This window comes from Thrips palmi, unplaced genomic scaffold, assembly GCF_012932325.1.
Source record: "Thrips palmi isolate BJ-2018 unplaced genomic scaffold, TpBJ-2018v1 HiC_scaffold_10, whole genome shotgun sequence".
Taxonomy (NCBI): Eukaryota; Metazoa; Arthropoda; class Insecta; order Thysanoptera; family Thripidae; genus Thrips; species Thrips palmi.
Window position 1 is genome coordinate 21945768 of NW_023144621.1, and position 20586 is coordinate 21966353.

The window sequence follows — 20586 nt, forward strand, 5'->3', positions numbered from 1 at the left end:
AAATCAGTAAGGATGGGCCATTTGGTCTCTGACGCCATCACAAAATACAAATCTTGCTACAAACTCAGCTTGCCCGGGGGGCCTGCGTTGGGGGACAAAGCCGTCCGCCCCCTTCCCCCACGGGGTGCACGGCCGCGGAGAGAGTCCCCGAACGCGGGGTAGCGACGGCAGCGACACGGCCGTCCCTTCGCCCGTCGCGTCAGCGCTTCGCTCGCCGCCTCGGCGCCATCCCAGGGTCCCAGGGTCCCAGGGTCCCAGGATTTCAGGATTGCAGGGTCCCAGGATTCCCGCTCGGCTGGCCGCGCCGCAAACTTTGCAATGCCACCGTCCGACGGCGAGCGGCGAGCGATGAGGCAGCTGCCGGCCCTTTCAAAGTATATTCGTCCGGTGGATTAGCAACCGCAGCAGGGCGACAGGGCCAGGGCGGCCAGGGGAGCTCGGCGGCCACTATCCCGCCGTGTCCTGTGTGCCCGGCCGCCGCCAGCACCGCCAGCACCGCCAAGCTCGCGGACTAGATCGCCTCTTTTATAACTTTTCGGCGCTCTAAGTCAGCACGTTTCCGCGGCCCTTTGCTTTGACCCAAACCACGCCACGCCACGGCCATCCGCAGAGTTACTAATCCGCATCCATGAGAGTTTTCCTTTGGCGAGGCCCGCCCCGTCCCTCCGCCCGCAGGCACGCGCGCGCCCCCGCCCCCTCGTATAGGCTCTCCTGGGGGTGCCCGTCCCCGCGGCCCCGCGCGGCACCGCCAGGGCCTAGCGACCTGTCCCGAGGAAAGGAGCCTAACCGCCAAGGACACCCTCTGCAGTGGGGATCCTCTCGTAGCGACTGACGACTACTGCAGGACTCACTTTGCTCCTTTGAAAATCAGGCGGCATTCACGGCGCTTAATGAGTACCCACCTCACACAAATGGGCGGCCCCGGCCCACACGTGTGCCGCGACAATGTAGGCATTCCTGGAGGGCGTAAGTAAGGAGCTGCAGGGCGGGGCGGGGCGCGGTCGTGATGAGACCATTAGCGACACAAAGCTGAGCCCCAGACGCGCAGAACGAGGCCGAGTTCCTTTCCCCCGAGGACGCCGCCGCCGCGAGCACCGACTCGAACGCGAGGACTGAAAGCGAACGTGAATATGACGGTGGCGCGCCAAGCCAGGGGGGGGGGGGGGGCGAGCTGGGGGAAGGCCAGAGAGGATCACGCCCCTCAACACTGAGCGTTTCTCTTCAGGCCAAGAACGTTCCTCAGGCCAAGAGTGTTACCTCGGGCCCAGAGCGTCCCACCAGGCCAGGAGCGTTTCGAGAGTCGGGAAAGGGTGGGGAACCGCTCAACTGGCGTCGTATCAAAGTAATCGTTTCCTTAGCAGCCATGCGACCTGTGCTCATAGAACTCGTTTATCTGTAGGGACGGTTAGCTCTCCTTGTGTCCGTCGTGTTTCACGGCATGGTGGCCCGGCAAAGTGTCTGCAGCCCAGCCCGTCTGAACTGAAAACTGTCCCTGTGACCGACTGCGCGCTGTGCTGTGCTGTGCGTGGCCGCGTGGCCGCGTGGCCGCGTGGCCGCATCGCAGCGTCTTCTTCGCGCCTGCTTCATTAAATGGCGGCAGGCGAGCGTGCCAGGCAGTCAGGCCAAAACACGTAAAGGGGAAAGTGAAGCCAAGACGTATTGATCACGCAGGCGGGCTGCACGCGAGCCGCCACTGTGTTCTGTGAAAACACGAAAACACGAAAACACGACCGAGGTGGCAAGCTACACTACACTGCCACGGGCAGCAGCGGTGGCGTGCCTCCGGTGGCCCCCGGCCTGCCGGCCTGCTGGGCGCGGCGGAGGGATGCGCCGATCCAGGTCGCGTGCTGCGCGCCGCGTGGCGCCGCGCGGGGCAGAGTGCTGTCGTGTTGCTGCAGTACGGGCCAGGGGCAGCCAGGGGCAGCCAGGGGCAGCCAGAGCCACGGGCCAAACCGCGATCAGAGGCTCCTCTTCTTGTTCGCGCCCTCGCCGGCGTCGTCGACGGCGTCATCGTCGTCGGCGTCATCATCGTCGTTGGCGGCGGCACCGTCGGTGTTGGCGGCATCGTCGTCGGCGGCGGCATCGTCGGCTTCGTCGCCGTCGTGCCTCGGCAGCACGTCCCCCTGTCCGTCCGCCCGTCTTGCAAATAACAATCCCGACTGTAGGCCCGCGCCATTTTGCCGTTTCGCCATTTTGCCATTTTTCACGGCTGCGACGTTATGAGCGGGCCGCTGCCACTAGTAATACGGGCTGAGCCGCGGCCGGCGGGGCGGCCTTGATGGCCTTGATGGCTCTGTCCGGCCGAGAGGCTGAGAGGCGAGGCCGACCTTCCCCGGAGTGGCCCTGGGCCCCCTGGACCCCCTGGACCCCCTGGACCCTGGAGGACGACGAGTCATCCAAGGCCTGCGCGCCCCACGGCCCCACGGCCCCACGGCCTAGCAGCGAGGTTGTGTGCCAAGTTGTGCGCTCAACAAATTGGTTCGCATATCTGCGCCGTTGTTCTGCACTCTGCGAGTGGGCCAGTGGGCCGGAAGACCGGTGGAGGCGGCCTAAACTCTAGGCGCGTTTTGAGCTGTGGTGTAGCCGAACAAGACTCAAAGCGAGCGTGTGACGGCGTGACCCCACCAATGGATTCCTCGTTCGGAGAGCAATCAATTGATGGGGTCACACGTCCCACTGCCGGCGACTTTTCTCTCCGAAGTCTACGGTGTGAAATTCGGCGCCGTGTTTTGGAATCCCAACGCCGGGCACGCGCGTGTGCCGCAAAAGAAGAAGACGCGCCACAGACGCGTTAAGTGGAGGCGCCACCGGAAGGCCTTCAAATCCGCTCCGCTCTTCCCGCGGTTTCCGCTTCCGGTTTCCGCTTCCGGTTGGCGGTGACGCCGGGTCACGCGTGGTTCCCATTGGTGGCCCCGTCGCGGCTCGCGGCGCCCAAATTATCACGACACAGCTTGCTTCGTGCCTTGGCGGTCGGCAGCCTTTTGCCTTATCGCCCTGGAGCGGTCAGGGAAGCGCTGCGATGTGTTAATCGAGGCGCACGCCAGCCGCGCGCTGTCTCTCTCGCACCCCTAGGGGACGCCCCGAGAGCGACAAAACCGCTGTTCGCAATGAGACTGCAAGTCGAAGGTCGAGCGGCGTCCTTGGCGGCCTTGGCCGCCTCCTCGCGGGGCGTTCGTGCTCGCCCGCCACATGCCAGCACCAGAGAGGCGCCGAGGCCACCGCAGCCTCTGCAGCTCACGTTGGCAGCTCGGCAGCGCGCCCGGCAAGCCTTCTCACATGTCTCCGCGAAAGACAATCCGAGACGAGCGTCTCGGCTGTCACGGCCACGACGCGGCCTCCACGCGGCCGAGGCATTCCCGGCACGCGCGGTCAGCCGTGATGTGGCACGGTGTGGCACGGTGTGGGCAACACCGCCTCAGTGACAAGACGGAGGCGGACAGCACGGCCATGAGCAGCACGCTGGGAGGAGCAAGGCCGGCATGGCGACGACGAGCACCCTGCAGCACACCGCGAAGCTGCGCGAAGCTGGCGCCACGCTCGCCACACTTGCGCCGTACTTGCGCACTGCCAGAAGCAAGTCGAGAGAAATCACTTCGCCTGGAGAGGGGAGCGAGACAGAGCCAGCGGCATGCGATATGCATGGAGCCCCCCTCCCCGAAACAACGGCGAATCAATATTTTGCTGACAAATCGGATTACGGCTGCGGGGCTGGCTGCGCTGCCACGGCTCCGCGCGGGGCGGCCTGGAGGCCTGGCGGCCTGGCTGCGGCTGGAGGCTCATCGCACCATTGCACGCGCTTCGCGGCGCATCGCGCATCGCCCGGCACCGCCACGCCATGGCCACGCCATGGCCACGCCATCACAATCCGATCGGTCGCAATACGCTCGGCGGCGCCGCGGAGCCACGCCGGGGCGCGCAGCCCGCGCAGCCCGCGTAGCCCGCGTAGCCCGGCGCCAACCTGGTGGGCTGGGAACCTGGGACCCCGCGTTAGCCCTGCATTGCATCGCAAGCAGATCACTGCCCAAAAGGTGGAGGTGGCGCCGCGGTCTACAGACGTGGCCGTCGTCGAGTGGGTGCGCGGCCTGCTCCTCGTCCTGCTCGTCCTGTTCGTCCTGTTCGTCCTCCTCGTCCTCCTCGCCATCTTCACCCTCATCGTCCTGCTCGTCCTGCTCGGCCTACTCGACGGCCTGCTCGGCCTGCTTCGGGACGACGCGCGGCAGCTCGTCCATTTTTCACTCGACTGCCGTGTAAATCGCACGCGGAGAAATCTCCGCGACATAAAGGCCGTGTCGCAGGTGATAAAGACTTAAGCCCGAGCCCCGTTATGGGTCGGTCGCGCCGCCCCCGCGCCGCCCCCGCCACCCCTCCGGGACGTTACTGGGATTTCAAGTTGGTTGATGGCGCGTTCCGTCCGGGGCGGCGGCGGCGGCGCGGGCGGCGGGGCGGCGGGGCGGCGGGGCGGCGGGGCGGCGGGGCGGCGGGGCGGCGGGGCGGGGGGGCGGCGGGGCGGCGGGTGTCGGCGGGGCGGCGGGGCGGCGGGGCGGCGGGGCGGCGGGGCGGCGGGGCGGCGGGGCGGCGGCGTCAGACAGCGTCTCCACGTGGACACGTATAACGCCCCCAGGTAATGAAAGAACACTGGCCAGCCTTTCCTCCAGGGAGCGCACACTCACACACACCGACACACCCTCGCCGCCCTCGCCCACTGATGGAAGCGTTTATCCCGGCAGCACCGTTCGCACGCCACAGTAACTCTGTTGGTGCGACGCCGGCGCCGCGGCCGCCGCCTTGTCTTGCCGAGCGGCACAGCTCTACTGCTGCTGCATCTGCGGCCGATGAAATGGCGAAATATATCACGGGCTTAGAGAGCCATCGCTTTCGATTCATGCAAATAAAACCTGCTTCCCCCTACCGCCCTCGTCGGGGCCCTCGTTGCACCCCTCCCCCCTTTCCTCCTCCTTAACGTATTCCGTGCAGTTGTCATCCCCTCCGCCGCCCCGGCGCGGCCCGGCCCCCAGTAGACTGATTCCCAGAGTCGTTTTCGTCGCTCTGTCTCTCCCGGACCTACACGGGACACGCCATGTGTGCGAGAGAGACAGAGCAAGGGAAAGGACTCTCGGAATGAGTCTGCAGCAGCCTCCAGGATGGCGACGGTGCAAGGCGGCCTGCAGCAATGGCAATGTCTCCGCCGCAGCACGGCGGGTTGTCTGCCTGCCTCGGACGACGTCGAGGGACGCGGCGACGCGGCACGGCCGGACGTCGCGCACACTGGCCGCAAGGAGGCGCTGGTGTACTCGACGTCGGGGCGCCACTGCTTTATTGCCTTGCTAGCCCTGCTTGCCCTGCTTGCGTTTCAAGGACGGACAAATTACAGCACTTTGTTTCAATCCCCGCCGCGCAGTCTGGCTCCATGTCTTCTGCCACACGTGCCCCCCCCCCCTCCACGTGCCCCGCGGACGGGGCGGATGCGTCCGCAGGGGGCGGAGGGGCGCCGAGCCGCCGTGCCGCCGTGCCGCCACGCTTATTGGCTAATTGAGACTTCCATCTTGTGCCGCTAATTACTCAGACAGATTCCTTGGTGTGGGCGGGGCGGGGCGGGGCGAGGTGGCAGGGGGTGCAAGGGGGCGCTGCCCAGGGGCCACCGTGCGTTGAGACGCCTGCGGAGTACAAAGTAACGCAAACGTGCGTTTTCATGATGGTGGGGGCGTGGGGCTGCGTGGGGCTGCGTGGGGCGGACGGGCAGGGCGGCGGAAGAACAGCCCGCAGTCTGCCAGCGTCCGCCCTGCCGCCCTGCCGCCCTGCCCATTGCCCCTCGGCCTCTACTTTGGGCCCGGGTGGACACTCTGCTAAATATTTCGAAAGCTGCGCCACTCTTTTGCTGCGAGCACCGTGGCGCTCCACAGTGGATTTGCCAGAAGACCGGTAGAGGCGGCGAAAACTCTAGACGCGTTTTGAGCTCCAGAGTCGCTAAATAAGACTCGAACCAAACGTGTGGGATGGATTCCTCGTTCGGAGAGCAATCCATTGGTGGGGTCACGCGAGGTCACGTTACACATTCAGTTCGAGTACCAGCTACTCTGGAGCTCAAAACGCGTCTAGAGTTTTGGCCGCCTCTGTTCGAGCCCTCCAGAGCGCACAGTGGGTCAGACGACCGGTGAAGGCGCGCCTTCACCGCGTCTGACCCACTGTGCGCTCTGGAGGGCTCGAACAGAGCCCTCTATGGCGCTCGCTCCAGCCGTGGCCCTCTGGCCGTGGCGGCCTACGGCTTGGCCCACGGCTTGGCCCACGGGCGAGGAAAAACACGGGGCACACGGCGCGAGGGAAGGGAGCAGCTCGTTAACAAATGTGGCCCGTGGGCGAATGGATGCGAACGCTTAGCCAAGCGAGCGCGAACACTTGTCACTGGTGGGAGGGGGCCTGGCGCGAGCCTGGCGCGAGCCTGCAGGCTGACTCCGAACAGTGCTCTCGTCGCTCTCTCTCTCTGTCTCTCTCGCACCCGAGGGGCGCTGTGCGCAGGGATCCGAGGGAGACGGAGCGACGGAACATTGTTCGGGAGCCTCCAGGCCGCTGGCGCCGCTGCTGGTGGGAGTTTCGGAAACCAGTCGGCAAATCCAAATGAGATCATTACTCGGCCAGACAAATACTGCACCCGATTCGGCTATGGAGGGACGAGAGAGAGATAGAGAGAAGGGGAGACGAGACGGTCGAGGCGGGCCGCACCACGGCATGTGCGCCGAGCGGGCGGCCTACCCTGGCTCTCGCAGGCGGGCCGGGGGGCTGCCTGCAGCAGGCTTGCCAAAGGCTTGCAGTGCCGTGGTGCCGATGCGATGCGCGAGGCGTGATTCAAAGCGCGGGTTTAAATTTCCCGGCGACCCGGGGGAAGGGCACGTTTGCGAGCTCGCCCAGCTCGCCCAGCTCGCCAGGAAGTGCATCAAGTTGATTGTCGCGGCGACAAAGCCACCTCTGACGACCGGCTGGCTTTATTCGGCATGCAGTGAAGGATGGCGGCGCGGGGCGCGGAGCTAATGGGAAGCGGCAGGGGAGGGCGCGGCAGGGCGGATCTCTTATTCAGCACAGGTTCATTTCTTGGAGAAAATAAAAACCGGTTACGGCCGCGGGTCGCGGGATTAGAGTGAGCTGGGTGGGGCGGCCTGGTGGCCCCGGGGCCGTCGCCGTGTTCCGTTCCAGTCACCCCGCCGAGACCGAGAGCCAGGGCAGGGCAGCCAGGGCCGAGGGCGCCGCGAGGGCCCAGGGACGAGTGGCGGCGGCGTAGCACGGCGCAGCACGGCGCAGCCGCCTCTCCGCCTCGGAGCACCGTCACTGCTTGGGCGCCCCGCCAGCCCCGCCAGCCCCGCCAGCCCCGCCAGCCCCGCCAGCCCCGCCAGGGCGGGGTGACTCGGCGCAATCCATACTAACGGCGGTCAATGCGGGCGGGGCGGGGCGAGGCGGCACAGCGCCGGGGAGACAGGGAGACAGGGTGGCCGCGGGGAATCGGGAGATGAAGAGGACCCGCACGCGCCCCGCCGCGCCCCGCCCCGCCACGCCTCGCTGCGGTGTGCGGGCAGCCGAGTGATTCCCCATCTGGCACCAGGGCGGCGCCGGCACAGCCGACACCAACAACGCCTCGAATGGCCTGGCCGGCGCTGGCCGGTTGGGTGGCTGGGTCCCTCCGCGAGTCCGAGCGGGTGGAGGGCGGAAGGCAGAAATCACTGCCGGTAAATGGAGCCATGGAGCTCAACCCGCCCCGCCTCGCCCCGCCTCGCCCGCAGCCCATGGCCTTCCCTCCCTGTCTTCGCGCCCATCAATTATTCATCCGCCATCTTAACCTCGGTCCGGTGGTCCGGTGCGAGTAGTGGCCGTGCCGCCGTGCTGCCGTGGCGTGCAGGGCGTAGAGCAGGGCGTAGAGCAGGGCGGGCTCTGGGCGCGGGGAGGGCGGAGTGGCGCCGGCCGCGCCATTCGTTGCGGTGCGTGCTGCGGCCATGGTTGCGGCGCTGCGGCGCGGAGCGCGATCTCCTTAAACGAAGACAAGATGCCGGACACCATTGCTCGCCAGTGCCACGCCAGTGCACCAAGGTCTGATTTGATGGTGGTTTTTTCATGAGCGCGGCCGGGCCGGGCCGGGCCAGGCTGTGTCCCCTGTGTGTTCACTCCGCTTGCTGTTCCGGAGCCGTCCGGAGCCCAGCCCCTCGAACGGACCGGCCCTCTCGTTCCCTCTGGACTCCAAATCGGCGCCGCGCCCAAGTCTACTGAGGTTTTTCCTTCTATTTAATGAATTTTCCTCAGCAGCATCACTAACCCATTTCCAGGAAAAAGTATAACAATTGTTGTGCCACGAGAAACCAAAAACCGATTTGAATCGAACGGACAGGCAGTAAGTTACCAGACAGCGGTGACTCCTGAACCAATTTAACAAACAAGCCATGGTTAGGACTTCAGCCGGGAAGAGTGGAGACAGTCTAAATCGAAATGAGCTCCCCTCCCCTCCCACGCTGCCCCCATGCCGCGGATGAAGCCGCTGGTTTATACAGAAGATAGATCGGACCCGTTTTCCTGACGAATGGAAAAGTCCTCGTTTTCGTCTTTTTCCCCCTTTCGTTTTGTTCCGGGAATAAAAGCCGATCCTGCTGTGTCGCCATGTATATATGTCTTACGTGCCATTCCCCGCATGACCAGAACGGGGCGGGGCGGGGCCGTGCCTCGATACCGTGCCGCGCCCCATCCCCCTCCTGCAAGGCTTTCACAATTCCCATATTCATGACTGCACGGAAGGCTCGGAGCGAAGATGGCAATGACAGAAAACTCCCGATGTACCGATTTTTGCGAGAACAGGCGAGGATGGGGAGACGTAGCCGACCACAGAGCCTGTACGCAGGACCGCACTTTCAGCTCATTTGCGAACTTGTGTGACGCTCAAACATATTTATCAATAGCTTGAGTCAAAGCCAGATGTCTGAACTATTAAATTTCGGAGTTACGTCGAATAATCTAGGCGGGAAATATTTATATTCCCCAAGTAAATAGGGTCCTCCACTCGGACCGCCTTTCGGACAACGCTCGGGCTCGTAAGACGAAGACAGACCGATCAATCTGCCCTTGTTGCACTCGCACGAGGGTGGGAGCTGTTGGGGGCGGTGTGAATCCAAGTGAAAAGGCGCGAGACGCGTTCACAAAATCGAATTTAACGTTTGATTGCCTCTGAATTCAGCTCTGAAACCTGGATTGTTATTAAAATACTTTAAAGGAAGACATTCAATGATAAGTTTAGGCCTGATTATTAGTGTTTCGTAACAAATGCGCCGACAAGGTGGATGTTGTGCCTGTTGTCCTGTTTTGAAGTCTCGTTAAAAAAAATTTTCGCCATGATACTTAAAAAAATGTTCAATGACGACATAAAAAGTACGCATAGCGTAACTTAACGCTTGACATTTGATCAGTCAGTAACAAATGCGTTGACAAGTTTGAACCTTAACCTATCGATGTTTGTTGTTTTGTTCTGTAAAGAAGCAGAAAAGTCATTTTTACTGTAATTTTTACTTTTATTGCAATGAAAACCCTTTTCAGCTCTATAATTTCATGATATTTGAAGACGTAATTCGTACTTTACGATATCAGCTTCGGTGGCGCGCATTCAAAAACGAGAGGTTCGGTTTCGCAGGCGGTGAAAAACCTAGCCCGAGCGTTGTCCGAAGGCCTGCAGCGAGAACCGAGAGCTCGACTCACTCGCTCGCGCGGGGAGTGACTCGCCTCGGACTCACTTGAGTTGGCTAGTGCTGCGCAACTCGATGGAGACCATTCCAAGCGAAATTTTAGGCATACGATAAGATCTAATCATGAAATAGCTGATAAAATAGCCAAAATATCCTATAAACGCGATATTTCGGACCTTTGTGCTTTTAGGGCTTTTAGAGCGGGAAAAGTCCGTTCGTTTGTCTCAAAGGCGGTGAGATTTCAAATTTTCAACCGCATAACAGCTTCTATGGGGCTTTTTAAAGGGCCCAAAAACAGCTCAAAACCCCTATCGGAATAGCCCCCAAATTTAAACAAGTGTTTAATTAAATTCATTTTCATGGGGAAAATTGGTTGAAATGCGCAAATATTCGTTACAAAGTAGCCCCGGGGGAGTTGGCCAATGAGAGCCCTCGTTTCAAAGAGTTGCCTTGTCGGCCGTTGTCGGCGTCCTCCGTCAAACTCAACCGTCACCTTCGACAAGCCTTCGAGCGCCAAATTTCCGAATTGCCGGTGTACCTCAAAGTAAATTTATTTGTTAGTGATGTTGTTTTGGACAGTACAATACTCGCTGTTCTAAATAACTCGGGGTTTCGTAAGTGTGCACCCGCCGAATCTCTTTAAAGATGGTCGCGGGATGGCTGTCGGTGGCGTTCTTTTTATTTGTCTTTTTCTCGTGTCTCCTTTCTTTCTTCTTCCCTCCTATCACTCCATACACACAAGCTGTCTCTCTCTCTCTCTCCCCCTCTCTCTCTTTTCTCCATTTGCAAGCAACACAACTCGAACATTATGATGGGATGGGATGTGTCCTAACCTTCATTGCCAGTATGCGATGTTTCATATCACGACATATCGCCCTTCCTGCTTATAGTTTTGCATCTATTGCATGTGTGAGACCACTACCTCAACCATGTTTACATTGTGTCATCTTTCAAGCAGATGTGTGCTGTGCTGTTTCTCTCTATTAGTAATTCCATAAATTTTCTCTTTGATTATCTGCAGATGCGTAATCCGCCACCCAATGTTGACTTTTTGCCAAATGTGCCAAGGGCAAATGAAGACCAAAAGATGTTCCTCTTAGCGTACATGGAGAAACATGTCCCGTTTAGCCAAGGTGAACATCGTAGCAGAATGCACAAGGATGACTACAAGGCTGCATGGGAAGCCTTAACTGCGGCTCTTAATAACTTTCCTGGTGCTGCAGAGAAATCCAGCTCCAAGTGGCAAAAGGTACGTGTTCAGAGTGAAGAGTGCATTCTTTTAATTAGACTTAAGCGTGGTATGACCACTGGTACAAGTTATCATTTGTAACTTTTTGTTAACTGTTCATTACGATATCTAAGATAATCCGAATTTCTTTTTGGAAATCTATCCCTCATGACATTAAGAGATATTTGGCATTATCAGTTTAGGAAACTGAATGTTGTCTCAGTTGTAAATTGATTTTGTGATCTTATGTGCCTGCAGTACTGGACTGACCAAAAGACGGGAGTTACTGGAAGAGCACGAGCGCTCAACAACTCAAAACGAGGCTCTTCAAGGCATCCCCCATTGGAATTTCTCACGCCTTACGACCAAAGGGTCATCACCTGTATGGGTGGGTGGACTGCGGTTGTGGGGATCTCACCAACTAGGGATCCCTTGGAGGTAATTTCTAACAATTAAAATATTACATTCTTAATATATTCAAGTCTTATGTCTAGGTGGCATTTTGTGGTTTGTAGATCAATCCCTTTGGGAAACACTCCCGTTCGAGGTCCAACTCAACCCACTCTAGGAGCCGTTCCAGATCTCACTCTCGCCAATCTAGAAGACACAGCAGATCCCGCTCTCCCAATTCAAGACACAGCAGATCTCACACAACCCACTCAAGGAGACGTTCCAGATCTCACTCTCGCCAATCTAGAAGTCGCAGCAGATCCCACTCTGCCCGCTCTAGAAGGCATAGCAGATCTCAATCTCGCTATTCAAGAAGACGCAGCAGATCCAACTCTCCCCGCTCTCGAAGACGTACCAGATCCCACTCTCGCCGCTCAAGAAGACGTTCCAGATCTCACTCTCGCCAATCTAGAAGACGCAGCAGATCCTACTCTCCCCGCTCTAGAAGACGAACCAGATCTCACTCTCGCCAATCTAGAAGACGCAGCAGATCCTACTCTCCCCACTCTAGAAAGCGCAGTACGTCTCACTCTCCATACTCTAGTAGGCGCAGCAGATCTGCTTCTCGCAAAAGCCACAGCAGATCTCAGTCTAAGGAAAGAAGTAATAGGTCCCAATCTAGTAGGCACAGCAGATTGGAGTTACAGAAATCATCAAGCACAGGCAAATCTAAGGCCAGTTCTGTCTGGGAACATGAACTTGCATCAAAAGGTCCTGTTGATAGTGCAGGGTGGCAGGTTATGCCTCCCTTACCTGAAGACGAGCGGACAGGTATTAACCTAAGATGTTCTTATTTTAAGTGCGCCTCGTAATCTTTCTGGTTGGCTGACCGTCTTGTGTATTTTTCAGTTTCTTCTGATAAAGTTGTTCCCATGCCTGGAACCTCAATGTCCCCGAGTTCTGCTGCATCTGGCTCCAAGCCTGTCAATGTTCAAACTGGAGTTGCTGGACAGAAAGGTATGATGCTGATGCTATGTTAATGGAAGTGCATTCAGTAAATGTAAGTGGTTGGCTGACCTCCTTGTGAATTTTTCAGTTTCTCCTGTTAAAGTTGTTCCCAAGCCTGGAAACTTGATGGCCCCGAGTCCTGCTGCATCTGGCTCCAAGCCTGGAAACTTGATGTCCCTGAGTTCTGCTGCATCTGGCTCCAAGCCTGTCAATGTTCAAACAGGAGTTGCTGGACAGAAAGGTATGATGCTGATGCTATGTTAATGGAAGTGCATTCAGTAAATGTAAGTGGTTGGCTGACCTCCTTGTGAATTTTTCAGTTTCTCCTGTTAAAGTTGTTCCCAAGCCTGGAAACTTGATGGCCCCGAGTCCTGCTGCATCTGGCTCCAAGCCTGGAAACTTGATGTCCCTGAGTTCTGCTGCATCTGGCTCCAAGCCTGTCAATGTTCAAACAGGAGTTGCTGGACAGAAAGGTATGATGCTGATGCTATGTTAATGGAAGTGCATTCAGTAAATGTAAGTAATTGGCTGACCTCCTTGTGAATTTTTCAGTATCTTCTGTTAAAGTTGTTCCCAGGCCTGGAAACTTTATGGCTCCAAGTCCTGCTGCATCTGGCTCCAAGCCTGTCAATGTTCAAACTGGAGTTTTCATGTCCCTGAATTCTGCTGCATCTAGCTCTAAGCCTGTTATTGTTCAAACAGGAGTTGCTGGTCAGAAAGGTACGATGCTATGTTAGTGCAAGTGCATTCAGTAATGTAACTGGTTGGCTGACCTCCTTGTGAATTTTTCAGTTTCTTCTGTTAAAGTTGTTCCCAAGCCTGGAAACTTGATGGCCCTGAGTCCTGCTGCATCTGGCTCCAAGCCTGTCAATGTTCAATTTGGAGTTGCTAGTCAGAAAGGTACGATGCTATGTTAATGCAAGTGCATTCAGTCATGTAAGTGGTTGGCTGACCTCCTTGTGTATTTTTCAGTTTCTTCTGATAAAGTTGTTCCTAAGCCTGGAAACTTGATGGCCCCGAGTTGTGCTGCATCTGGCTCCAAGCCTGTCAATGTTCAAACTGAAGTTGCTGGACAGAAAGCTATGAGCAGTATGCTGACTGGCCTTGACGCATTGGCCTTTGCAGCATCAACCAAATCTCCTCTGGTACCAGGAATAAAGGCCAATATTAAAATAATTGATGGGAAGCAAGTGCTGGTTTTAAGGCAACCTTTTAATTTAATTACAAACAATTTGAGCAATTCACGTTAGGTTTTTATTTTGTTGTGATAAATTTTTTTTATTCCAAAACTAGTTTTTCTACATACTGTGAGTATTGGTCTTTGCTGTCTTCTGTTGCGATTGTTCTGAATGAATTAGAATGTGATTATTGTTTGTACTATTCAACTGGTATTTGTAGTTCCTGAATGAATTAGTGTCTGTGGGTGTGATGTATTTAATGCTTTCATTGGTCCACTTTAGTTTGAACTACGTATGTAATTACAACTGATATGTGATTATTGGTTTTATTGTGAAACTACTATTAGTTATTCATGTGATCTAGACCTTGTCCCCACTATATATTTACATTTATTGTCATTTATTGAACTTTCAGTATTGGTTGCATTTGAAGCAATGCTTGTGATCTTACTATAAAACTATTATTTGTAGTTCCTGAATGAATTAGTGTCTGTGGGTGTGATGTGTTTAATGCTTTCATTGGTCCACTTTAGTTTGGACTACGTATGTAATTACAACTGATATGTGATTATTGGTTTTATTGTGAAACTACTATTAGTTCTTCATGTGATCCAGACCTTGTCCCCACTATATATTTACATTTATTGTCATTTATTGAACTTTCAGTATTGGTTGCATTTGAAGCAATGCTTGTGATATTACTATAAAACTGTTATTTGTAGGTCCTGAATGAATTAGTGTCTGTGGGTGTGATGTATTTAATGCTTTCATTGGTCCACTTTAGTTTGGACTACGTATGTAATTACAACTGATATGTGATTATTGGTTTTATTGTGAAACTACTATTAGTTCTTCATGTGATCCAGACCTTGTTCTCACTATATGTTTACATTTATCCTCATTCATATCTTCAATAAACTGGGATGTGGCTTATAGGCTTTTAAAATTTTCTCCCTTTTTATAATTGCCTCCACACGTCTCTGAAGAGCTTCCTCACGTTACTTGAGATTTTGCTCTTGTTAGCACTTCCTGTTAGCACACATGGGAAACTACTGTGTGGGCATGCCAAGGTGAAATATTGGAGCCAACGGTCAAGGTTGGCGTCGGGGGAGCCTGCCCGGTCTCCTGGTAAAGCCTTATTAGTGGGGCCGTGCTGAGGTCCAATGCTGGAGTAGCTTGGGCATGCATAGGGCTCGGGGCAGGAGCTTTGAACCCATTTTCTTGATCAAAGATTTATCTAAAGATTCCGGCTGCCGAGAGCAGCCTGAGACCCTCATTTAAACCGTTCTCCCCCTCCCGCCTCCCGCACAGCACGAGCGCGTCCGTAGTATCTCTGCCAGGGTCGCCTGCGCGCGATTCCCCGCCTACCAGTCCCCGACCCACTCTCAGCCGGCGATCACAACACACGCAACGCCCAACAACAAACAAACAGACGCCGTAACTCACTAGTTCTAGCTGTTCTAGCTCTTTCCCGCCTTGATTTACAGAATATCCATCCTAAAAAGATGGATGCCTATAATGAGGAGCGTGAGAGACAGATTCACCTCTTAAAAATGAGACGCAGGAATCTAAGGGATACTTCTGATCCCTTCAATGTTACTTATGAGACTTTTACAAAATCATATCGACTGTCTCAAGATTTAGTGTTTAGTCTCATTGAATTGATTCAGCCTTTTATAGCACGCCGCAATAGTCCTCTTGCGGTACCTCTTGAGCTCAAGGTATGTAAGAATTGTTGTCAAATGAAACAAATTCAGTAGAGCTGCTATCCCCATTAATTATTTTCTCGACAGGTGCTTGCAGTTTTGAGCTTTTATGCCACTGGCTCTTACCAGAGGCCAACAGGTTGTCACTTTGATTGCACAATTGGACAGACTACTGTCAGTAGATTCATTGATGAAATAACGGATGCTCTTAATGAGGAAGAGGTTCTGGCTCGCCTTGTGCGGTTTCCCGCCAATGATCAGGAAATCAATAATTCCATTGTCAGGTGTGATATCTGATTGAATTCAAGGGACTAAGGGACTAATAAGAAGCCACACCTGAAGTGATCACTTACATGTTTTCTGTTATTGTTGATAGAAATCGGAGCTTGGGTGGCAAAATAGACAACGTACTTGGCTACACTGATGGGTCCCTTTTCAAAATTAGAAAACCTTCAGTTGAAAATAACAGGCAAGCGTTTATCGGGAGAAAAAATTTTGCATGCATAAATGCTCAAATTGTGCGTATCATACCACTTTCCATCATCAAGTTGAAGCCTTCTTTGAGCTGTGGAATTATATTCTTCTACCTTTGCAGACCTGTGATAGACGTCTATATGTAATGAATGTGCTGGCAAGATACCCTGGAGCGACCACTGATTCATTTATTTTTGAAGATAGTGCCCTGCGCCGCAGAATGGTGGAAATATATAATGGGCGCCGCTGTCACCTTCTTGGTACGGCTTCCGTGTAATTAGGTACGAATGGCTGGAATTCTCTATCTCTACTTTTGTTGAAACTATGTTTATGATTGATATTCTAGGAGATGTGGGTTATGTCCTTGAGCCATGGATGATAATACCATTTGCTGGACCAGAAGAAGACACGCCGGAAAGGCGCTTCAACAAATGCCACTGTGGTGACAGAAACGCAGTGGAAAGATGCATCGGTGTCTTAAAGGAAAGATTCAGGTAGGTCATTTCACAATAAAGCCTACAGGGGCTCATGGAGGAAGAGCGCAAAGAGCAATCTTGGCTGTGCTCAGTCAAGCCTTATTGTATCTTATCTTTAATTTATTGTTAACATATTTCCTTAGATTCCTTCATGATGATTGCGTACCACATTACGACTACGTCAAAGTTTGTAAGTTTGTTAATTGTGGAGTCGTACTCCACAACTTGTGTGTGCTGACCAACACTCCCCTCTATCTTGATGATCTTGATGAAGCCCTGCTTGTCAACAACAATGTCAATGAAGAACGTCCAGAGGAATTCGAAGAAGCTGATGACCCTGAAGATCCGGACCCTGATGTTCCCATCGGTCGAAGAAATGCGGCTGCTGTAATTGCTCTAGGGCATCAAGTTCGTCGGGAAATAGTTGAGGAACTGGAGGCGCGCCGCCAATAGTAACACAGACTTAGATAAGGTGTGAGCTGTCCTAACTTGGAAGTGACTTGTGCATTGTTGGCCATTCAAATTCTGTGACAATATTTGTAGGATTGGTGCGTTGGTCTTAATATCAGCCTGGTACATTTGTATGGTGTCCCCTGAGCTACTTTAAATTCATGCTCTTCATCCTCTTTTTGAAGCTTGGATCCCTGTGAATATATTGTAATACTGGCTGAAAGACTTCACTATTATAGAAAGATTGGCAAATTTGCATATATTTGTGTGTCAGAGTTGCACACATGTGCTTGAGTAGTTTTTGTTGTGCTTTAGACTTAGAATTTTCATCTGTTTAGTGTAAGGATCCTTTGGATTGTATGTTTTATAGTCCGAACAGTGAAAGAATACTAAAGCACATAAATGTTTGTGTCTCCCACCTCTATTTCTTAATGTCTAGAAAGTCAACAACATTATCAATGTCAGTTCTTTGACTTTAAAATTCTCATGCATTTTGGTGATAATTAAACTGAAAGCAAATATATTGACATTGTTTGTTTATTTCTAAATTGTCTTTTCATAAAGGGAAATTTATCTCTCATCAGAGGACTGATGCAAACATAAAACAAATCGTCGGGCCAAACCAGAAATTTAAGTGAAAGGGATATATGAAGTGAGAATACATATTTAAGTGGGAAACAGGTGTGTATCCCAAAAAGTACTACTAAAAATATAAAAATAAAAGCAACACTAATTGCAATACACATGAAAACATAAATAAATTTGTAACATGAACTTCACAGAAAGTAACAGAAGCTCAAAATACAACTGAAGGTAATAGAATAATGAAGATACATGTAAATATATAGTGAGACTAGTGACAACATGAAACTGGTAATTGAAAGCGAAGGAATATGGTGAGAATGTATCTCAAAGAGGGAACAACAACAGAGTTCCTGAAACTACAATAAAATTTGAAAAAAACAAAAAAACACTGTATTTACAATACGCGAGCAACTAACATAAATAAATTCACAACATGAACTGCAAATAAAGTTATATGAACCTTTTGAAATGAAAGCAACAACTACAACAAAGCCCACAAACATTACTCAAAATATAATTTTTATGGATGCACAGATTTCGCAGGAAGAAAAAAAAAAGAAACTAAAGTGTCCGAAGACGTATGTTGTTTGGCTAGGGGTATATATGATCTATTGAAATGGTTACCCTTCTCCCTCAACTCTGGGCGGCGTTAATGTGAGGCGCCTGGGGGCCACTGCTAGGGTAACAGATCACCATGAATTTTTTTAGGTCCATGGCTTCCCCCAGGCCCCACCCCGGGAGCAAGGGCCCTTGAACTGCCTGCTACGAGGGAGTTTTTCACTCCCCCTAACCCCCACCCCCTGTGGGTTGGCGAGCAGGTCTTTTAAATGTATTTGCACCCTCGGTCAACAACTAACAACATAACTGCGACAAGAATGAGATAAAAAAAGCAAGGACAACCAGTTCACCTGCAGATTGTGACACGTCGGGGCACTTGCCCACCAGTGGCACACCCTGCAAGTAAACTGGATGCATTGGGGTTCCCTAAAAGTTGGTGCATTTTGAACGAATTTGGAAACAGTTAAATTTGATTAGGACGCCGAAAATGTGAATTTAAGCCAAAAATCCCCACCCCTAGCCACCCTAACATCCTGCAAAATCTGCACATCCACACACTGAAAACTTCACAACATAAAGTTCAGAAAAGAAGCAAGATTATGAGGTGCAGTTACAAACAGCTTATGTTAGTACCTGGCTGCACAACATCGGCGAGGGGAGGCATTACCTCCCACCCATCATCATCAACATCAACTTCGACCAAAAGTTCAGGTGGGATTTGCTCCCAATCAGAACTGACCCCAGAATGGGTTGAGCGGGATCTGCTACGTCTTCTAGAGTGGGTTGAGTGAGACCTGCTGCGTCTTGTTGAGTGGGGAGAGTGAGACCTGCTGCTTCTTCTTGAATGGGGAGAGCGTGATCTGCTACTTCTTCTAGAGTAGGTTGAGTGAGACCTGCTTCTAGAGTGGGTTGAGTGGGACCTGCTACGTCTTCTTGAGTGGGGAGAGTGAGACCTGCTCCTTCTTCTTGAATGGGGAGAGCGTGATCTGCTACTTCTTCTAGAGTAGGTCGAGTGAGACCTGCTTCTAGAGTGGGTTGAGTGGGACCTGCTACGTCTTCTTGAGTGGGGAGAGTGAGACCTGCTCCTTCTTCTTGAATGGGGAGAGCGTGATCTGCTACGTCTTCTAGAGTGGGTTGAGTGAGACATGCTGTGTCTTCTTGAATTGGGAGAGCGGGATCTGCTGCGTCTTCTAGATTGGCGAGAGTGAGATCTGGAACGTCTCCTAGAGTAGGTTGAGTGAGACCTGCTGTGTCTACCAGGGTGGGAAGAGTGAGATATGCTGCCTGTCTGAGATTGAGATCCGGCAGTCTTTGTTTTCGGAAGCTTTATCTGCAATTTATCAAAACAAACATGCTTAGTAAATGCATTTGCAAGTGATACATAGTTCATAAACACAGAAGTCATTACCTCCAGAGGGTCCTTTATAGATGCAACACCGCGCACACGTTTCCACCCTCCAATGCAGGCTAGAAGCCGTTGGTCATAAGGTGTCAGTAATTCAGTAGGTGGGCCACCTCCAGTTCCTCGATTTTGATGCACATATACTTGTCTAGCCCTCTGTTTCACAGCCATACGTTGGTCACTCCAGTACTGCAGGCACAAAAACACAAAAACATGAAACTGGTAAGTGTCTTAGAATGATGGTCCACCATAATGTTTATCTTTACGCAACAAACCTTCAGCCATTCTGCAGTGCTTTTGTTAGCTCCCGGTAAGTCATTTAAAGATTTCTTGAGTTTGAGCCAATCATCCTGGAATGTTGTCTTTCCATCTAAGCTATAGAACTCTCTCTGGCTAAACTTACAATTTTTTTCCATATAAGACAGAAGAAGAAGCTTCTGATCTTCCGATGGTGGTGGTTTACGCATCTGCAGATAATCAAAGAGAAAATTTATGGAATTACTAATAGAGAGAAACAGCACAGCACACATCTGCTTGAAAGATGACACAATGTAAACATGGTTGAGGTAGTGGTCTCACACATGCAATAGATGCAAAACTATAAGCAGGAAGGGCGATATGTCGTGATATGAAACATCGCATACTGGCAATGAAGGTTAGGACACATCCCATCCCATCATAATGTTCGAGTTGTGTTGCTTGCAAATGGAGAAAAGAGAGAGAGGGGGAGAGAGAGAGAGAGACAGCTTGTGTGTATGGAGTGATAGGAGGGAAGAAGAAAGAAAGGAGACACGAGAAAAAGACAAATAAAAAGAACGCCACCGACAGCCATCCCGCGACCATCTTTAAAGAGATTCGGCGGGTGCACACTTACGAAACCCCGAGTTATTTAGAACAGCGAGTATTGTACTGTCCAAAACAACATCACTAACAAATAAACTTACTTTGAGGTACACCGGCAATTCGGCAATTTGGCGCTCGAAGGCTTGTCGAAGGTGACGGTTGAGTTTGACGGAGGACGCCGACAACGGCCGACAAGGCAACTCTTTGAAACGAGGGCTCTCATTGGCCAACTGCCCCGGGGCTACTTTGTAACGAATATTTGCGCATTTCAACCAAGTTTCCCATGAAAATGAATTTAATTAAACACTTGATTAATTTGAGGGCTATTCCGATATGGGTTTGAGCTGCTTTTGGCCTTAAAAGCCCCATAGAAGCTGTTATGCGGTTGAAAATTTGAAATCTCACCGCCTTTGAGACAAACGAACGGACGTTTCCCGCTCTAAAAGCCCTAAAAGCACAAAGGTCCGAATTATATCGCGTTTATAGGATATTTTGGCTATTTTATCAGCTATTTCATGATTAGATCTTATCGTATGCCTATAATTTCGCTTGGAATGGTCTCCATCGAGTTGCGCAGCACTAGC

At 52.6% G+C, this 20586-nt stretch overlaps 3 protein-coding genes across 6 annotated transcripts; 2 read left to right on the forward strand and 1 right to left on the reverse strand.

Moving 5' to 3' along the window:
• Positions 1-10120: 10120 nt before the first annotated feature.
• LOC117654127 (serine/arginine repetitive matrix protein 2-like) lies at positions 10121-13897 on the forward strand. The gene is made up of 10 exons (XM_034400323.1): positions 10121-10248; positions 10726-10953; positions 11191-11370; positions 11448-12153; positions 12232-12339; positions 12419-12571; positions 12651-12803; positions 12883-13050; positions 13123-13230; positions 13303-13897. Exons 2-10 carry the CDS (start codon positions 10726-10728, stop codon positions 13578-13580), a joined length of 2082 nt encoding a protein of 693 aa, XP_034256214.1. The 5' UTR covers positions 10121-10248; the 3' UTR covers positions 13581-13897.
• A 1001-nt stretch (positions 13898-14898) lies between these two features.
• Positions 14899-17141, forward strand: LOC117654083 (putative nuclease HARBI1). Its single transcript, XM_034400252.1, has 6 exons — positions 14899-15229; positions 15302-15498; positions 15591-15732; positions 15810-15948; positions 16035-16182; positions 16308-17141. The coding sequence occupies exons 1-6, from the start codon at positions 15014-15016 to the stop codon at positions 16615-16617; spliced, it is 1152 nt and encodes a 383-aa protein (XP_034256143.1). The 5' UTR covers positions 14899-15013; the 3' UTR covers positions 16618-17141.
• Positions 17142-17191: 50 nt separating this feature from the next.
• On the reverse strand, positions 17192-20328 carry LOC117654081 (serine/arginine repetitive matrix protein 2-like). 4 transcript variants are annotated; one of them, XM_034400251.1, is made up of 5 exons: positions 19739-19920; positions 19435-19626; positions 19166-19348; positions 18870-19087; positions 17260-18743 (listed from the first exon to the last, which is right to left on the reverse strand). In XM_034400251.1, exons 1-5 carry the CDS (start codon positions 19829-19831, stop codon positions 18368-18370), a joined length of 1062 nt encoding a protein of 353 aa, XP_034256142.1. In that variant the 5' UTR covers positions 19832-19920; the 3' UTR covers positions 17260-18367. The 4 variants fall into 4 exon arrangements, with proteins under 4 accessions (XP_034256141.1, XP_034256139.1, XP_034256140.1 ...); XM_034400250.1 differs by lacking the exon at positions 19739-19920 and adding an exon at positions 20104-20328 and having other exon boundaries at positions 17192-19087; XM_034400248.1 differs by having other exon boundaries at positions 17192-19087.
• Between the last annotated feature and the right edge of the window lie 258 nt (positions 20329-20586).

What these genes read in the sequence shown, in the direction of transcription:
- LOC117654127 (XM_034400323.1), top strand. Translation starts at nt 10,726, where the DNA reads ATGCGTAATCCGCCACCCAATGTTGACTTTTTGCCAAATGTGCCAAGG. An exon ending in AGGAGTTGCTGGACAGAAAG is followed by an intron (nt 12,572 to 12,650) that starts GTATGATGCTGA and finishes TGAATTTTTCAG; the next exon opens with TTTCTCCTGTTAAAGTTGTT. An exon ending in AGGAGTTGCTGGACAGAAAG is followed by an intron (nt 12,804 to 12,882) that starts GTATGATGCTGA and finishes TGAATTTTTCAG; the next exon opens with TATCTTCTGTTAAAGTTGTT.
- LOC117654083 (XM_034400252.1), top strand. Translation starts at nt 15,014, where the DNA reads ATGGATGCCTATAATGAGGAGCGTGAGAGACAGATTCACCTCTTAAAA. An exon ending in CGGTACCTCTTGAGCTCAAG is followed by an intron (nt 15,230 to 15,301) that starts GTATGTAAGAAT and finishes TTTTCTCGACAG; the next exon opens with GTGCTTGCAGTTTTGAGCTT. An exon ending in GCGCCGCTGTCACCTTCTTG is followed by an intron (nt 15,949 to 16,034) that starts GTACGGCTTCCG and finishes TTGATATTCTAG; the next exon opens with GAGATGTGGGTTATGTCCTT.
- LOC117654081 (XM_034400248.1), bottom strand. Translation starts at nt 19,831, where the DNA reads ATGGGATGTGTCCTAACCTTCATTGCCAGTATGCGATGTTTCATATCA. An exon ending in GTTTTGCATCTATTGCATGT is followed by an intron (nt 19,627 to 19,738) that starts GTGAGACCACTA and finishes GATTATCTGCAG; the next exon opens with ATGCGTAAACCACCACCATC. An exon ending in GCACTGCAGAATGGCTGAAG is followed by an intron (nt 19,349 to 19,434) that starts GTTTGTTGCGTA and finishes TTGTGCCTGCAG; the next exon opens with TACTGGAGTGACCAACGTAT.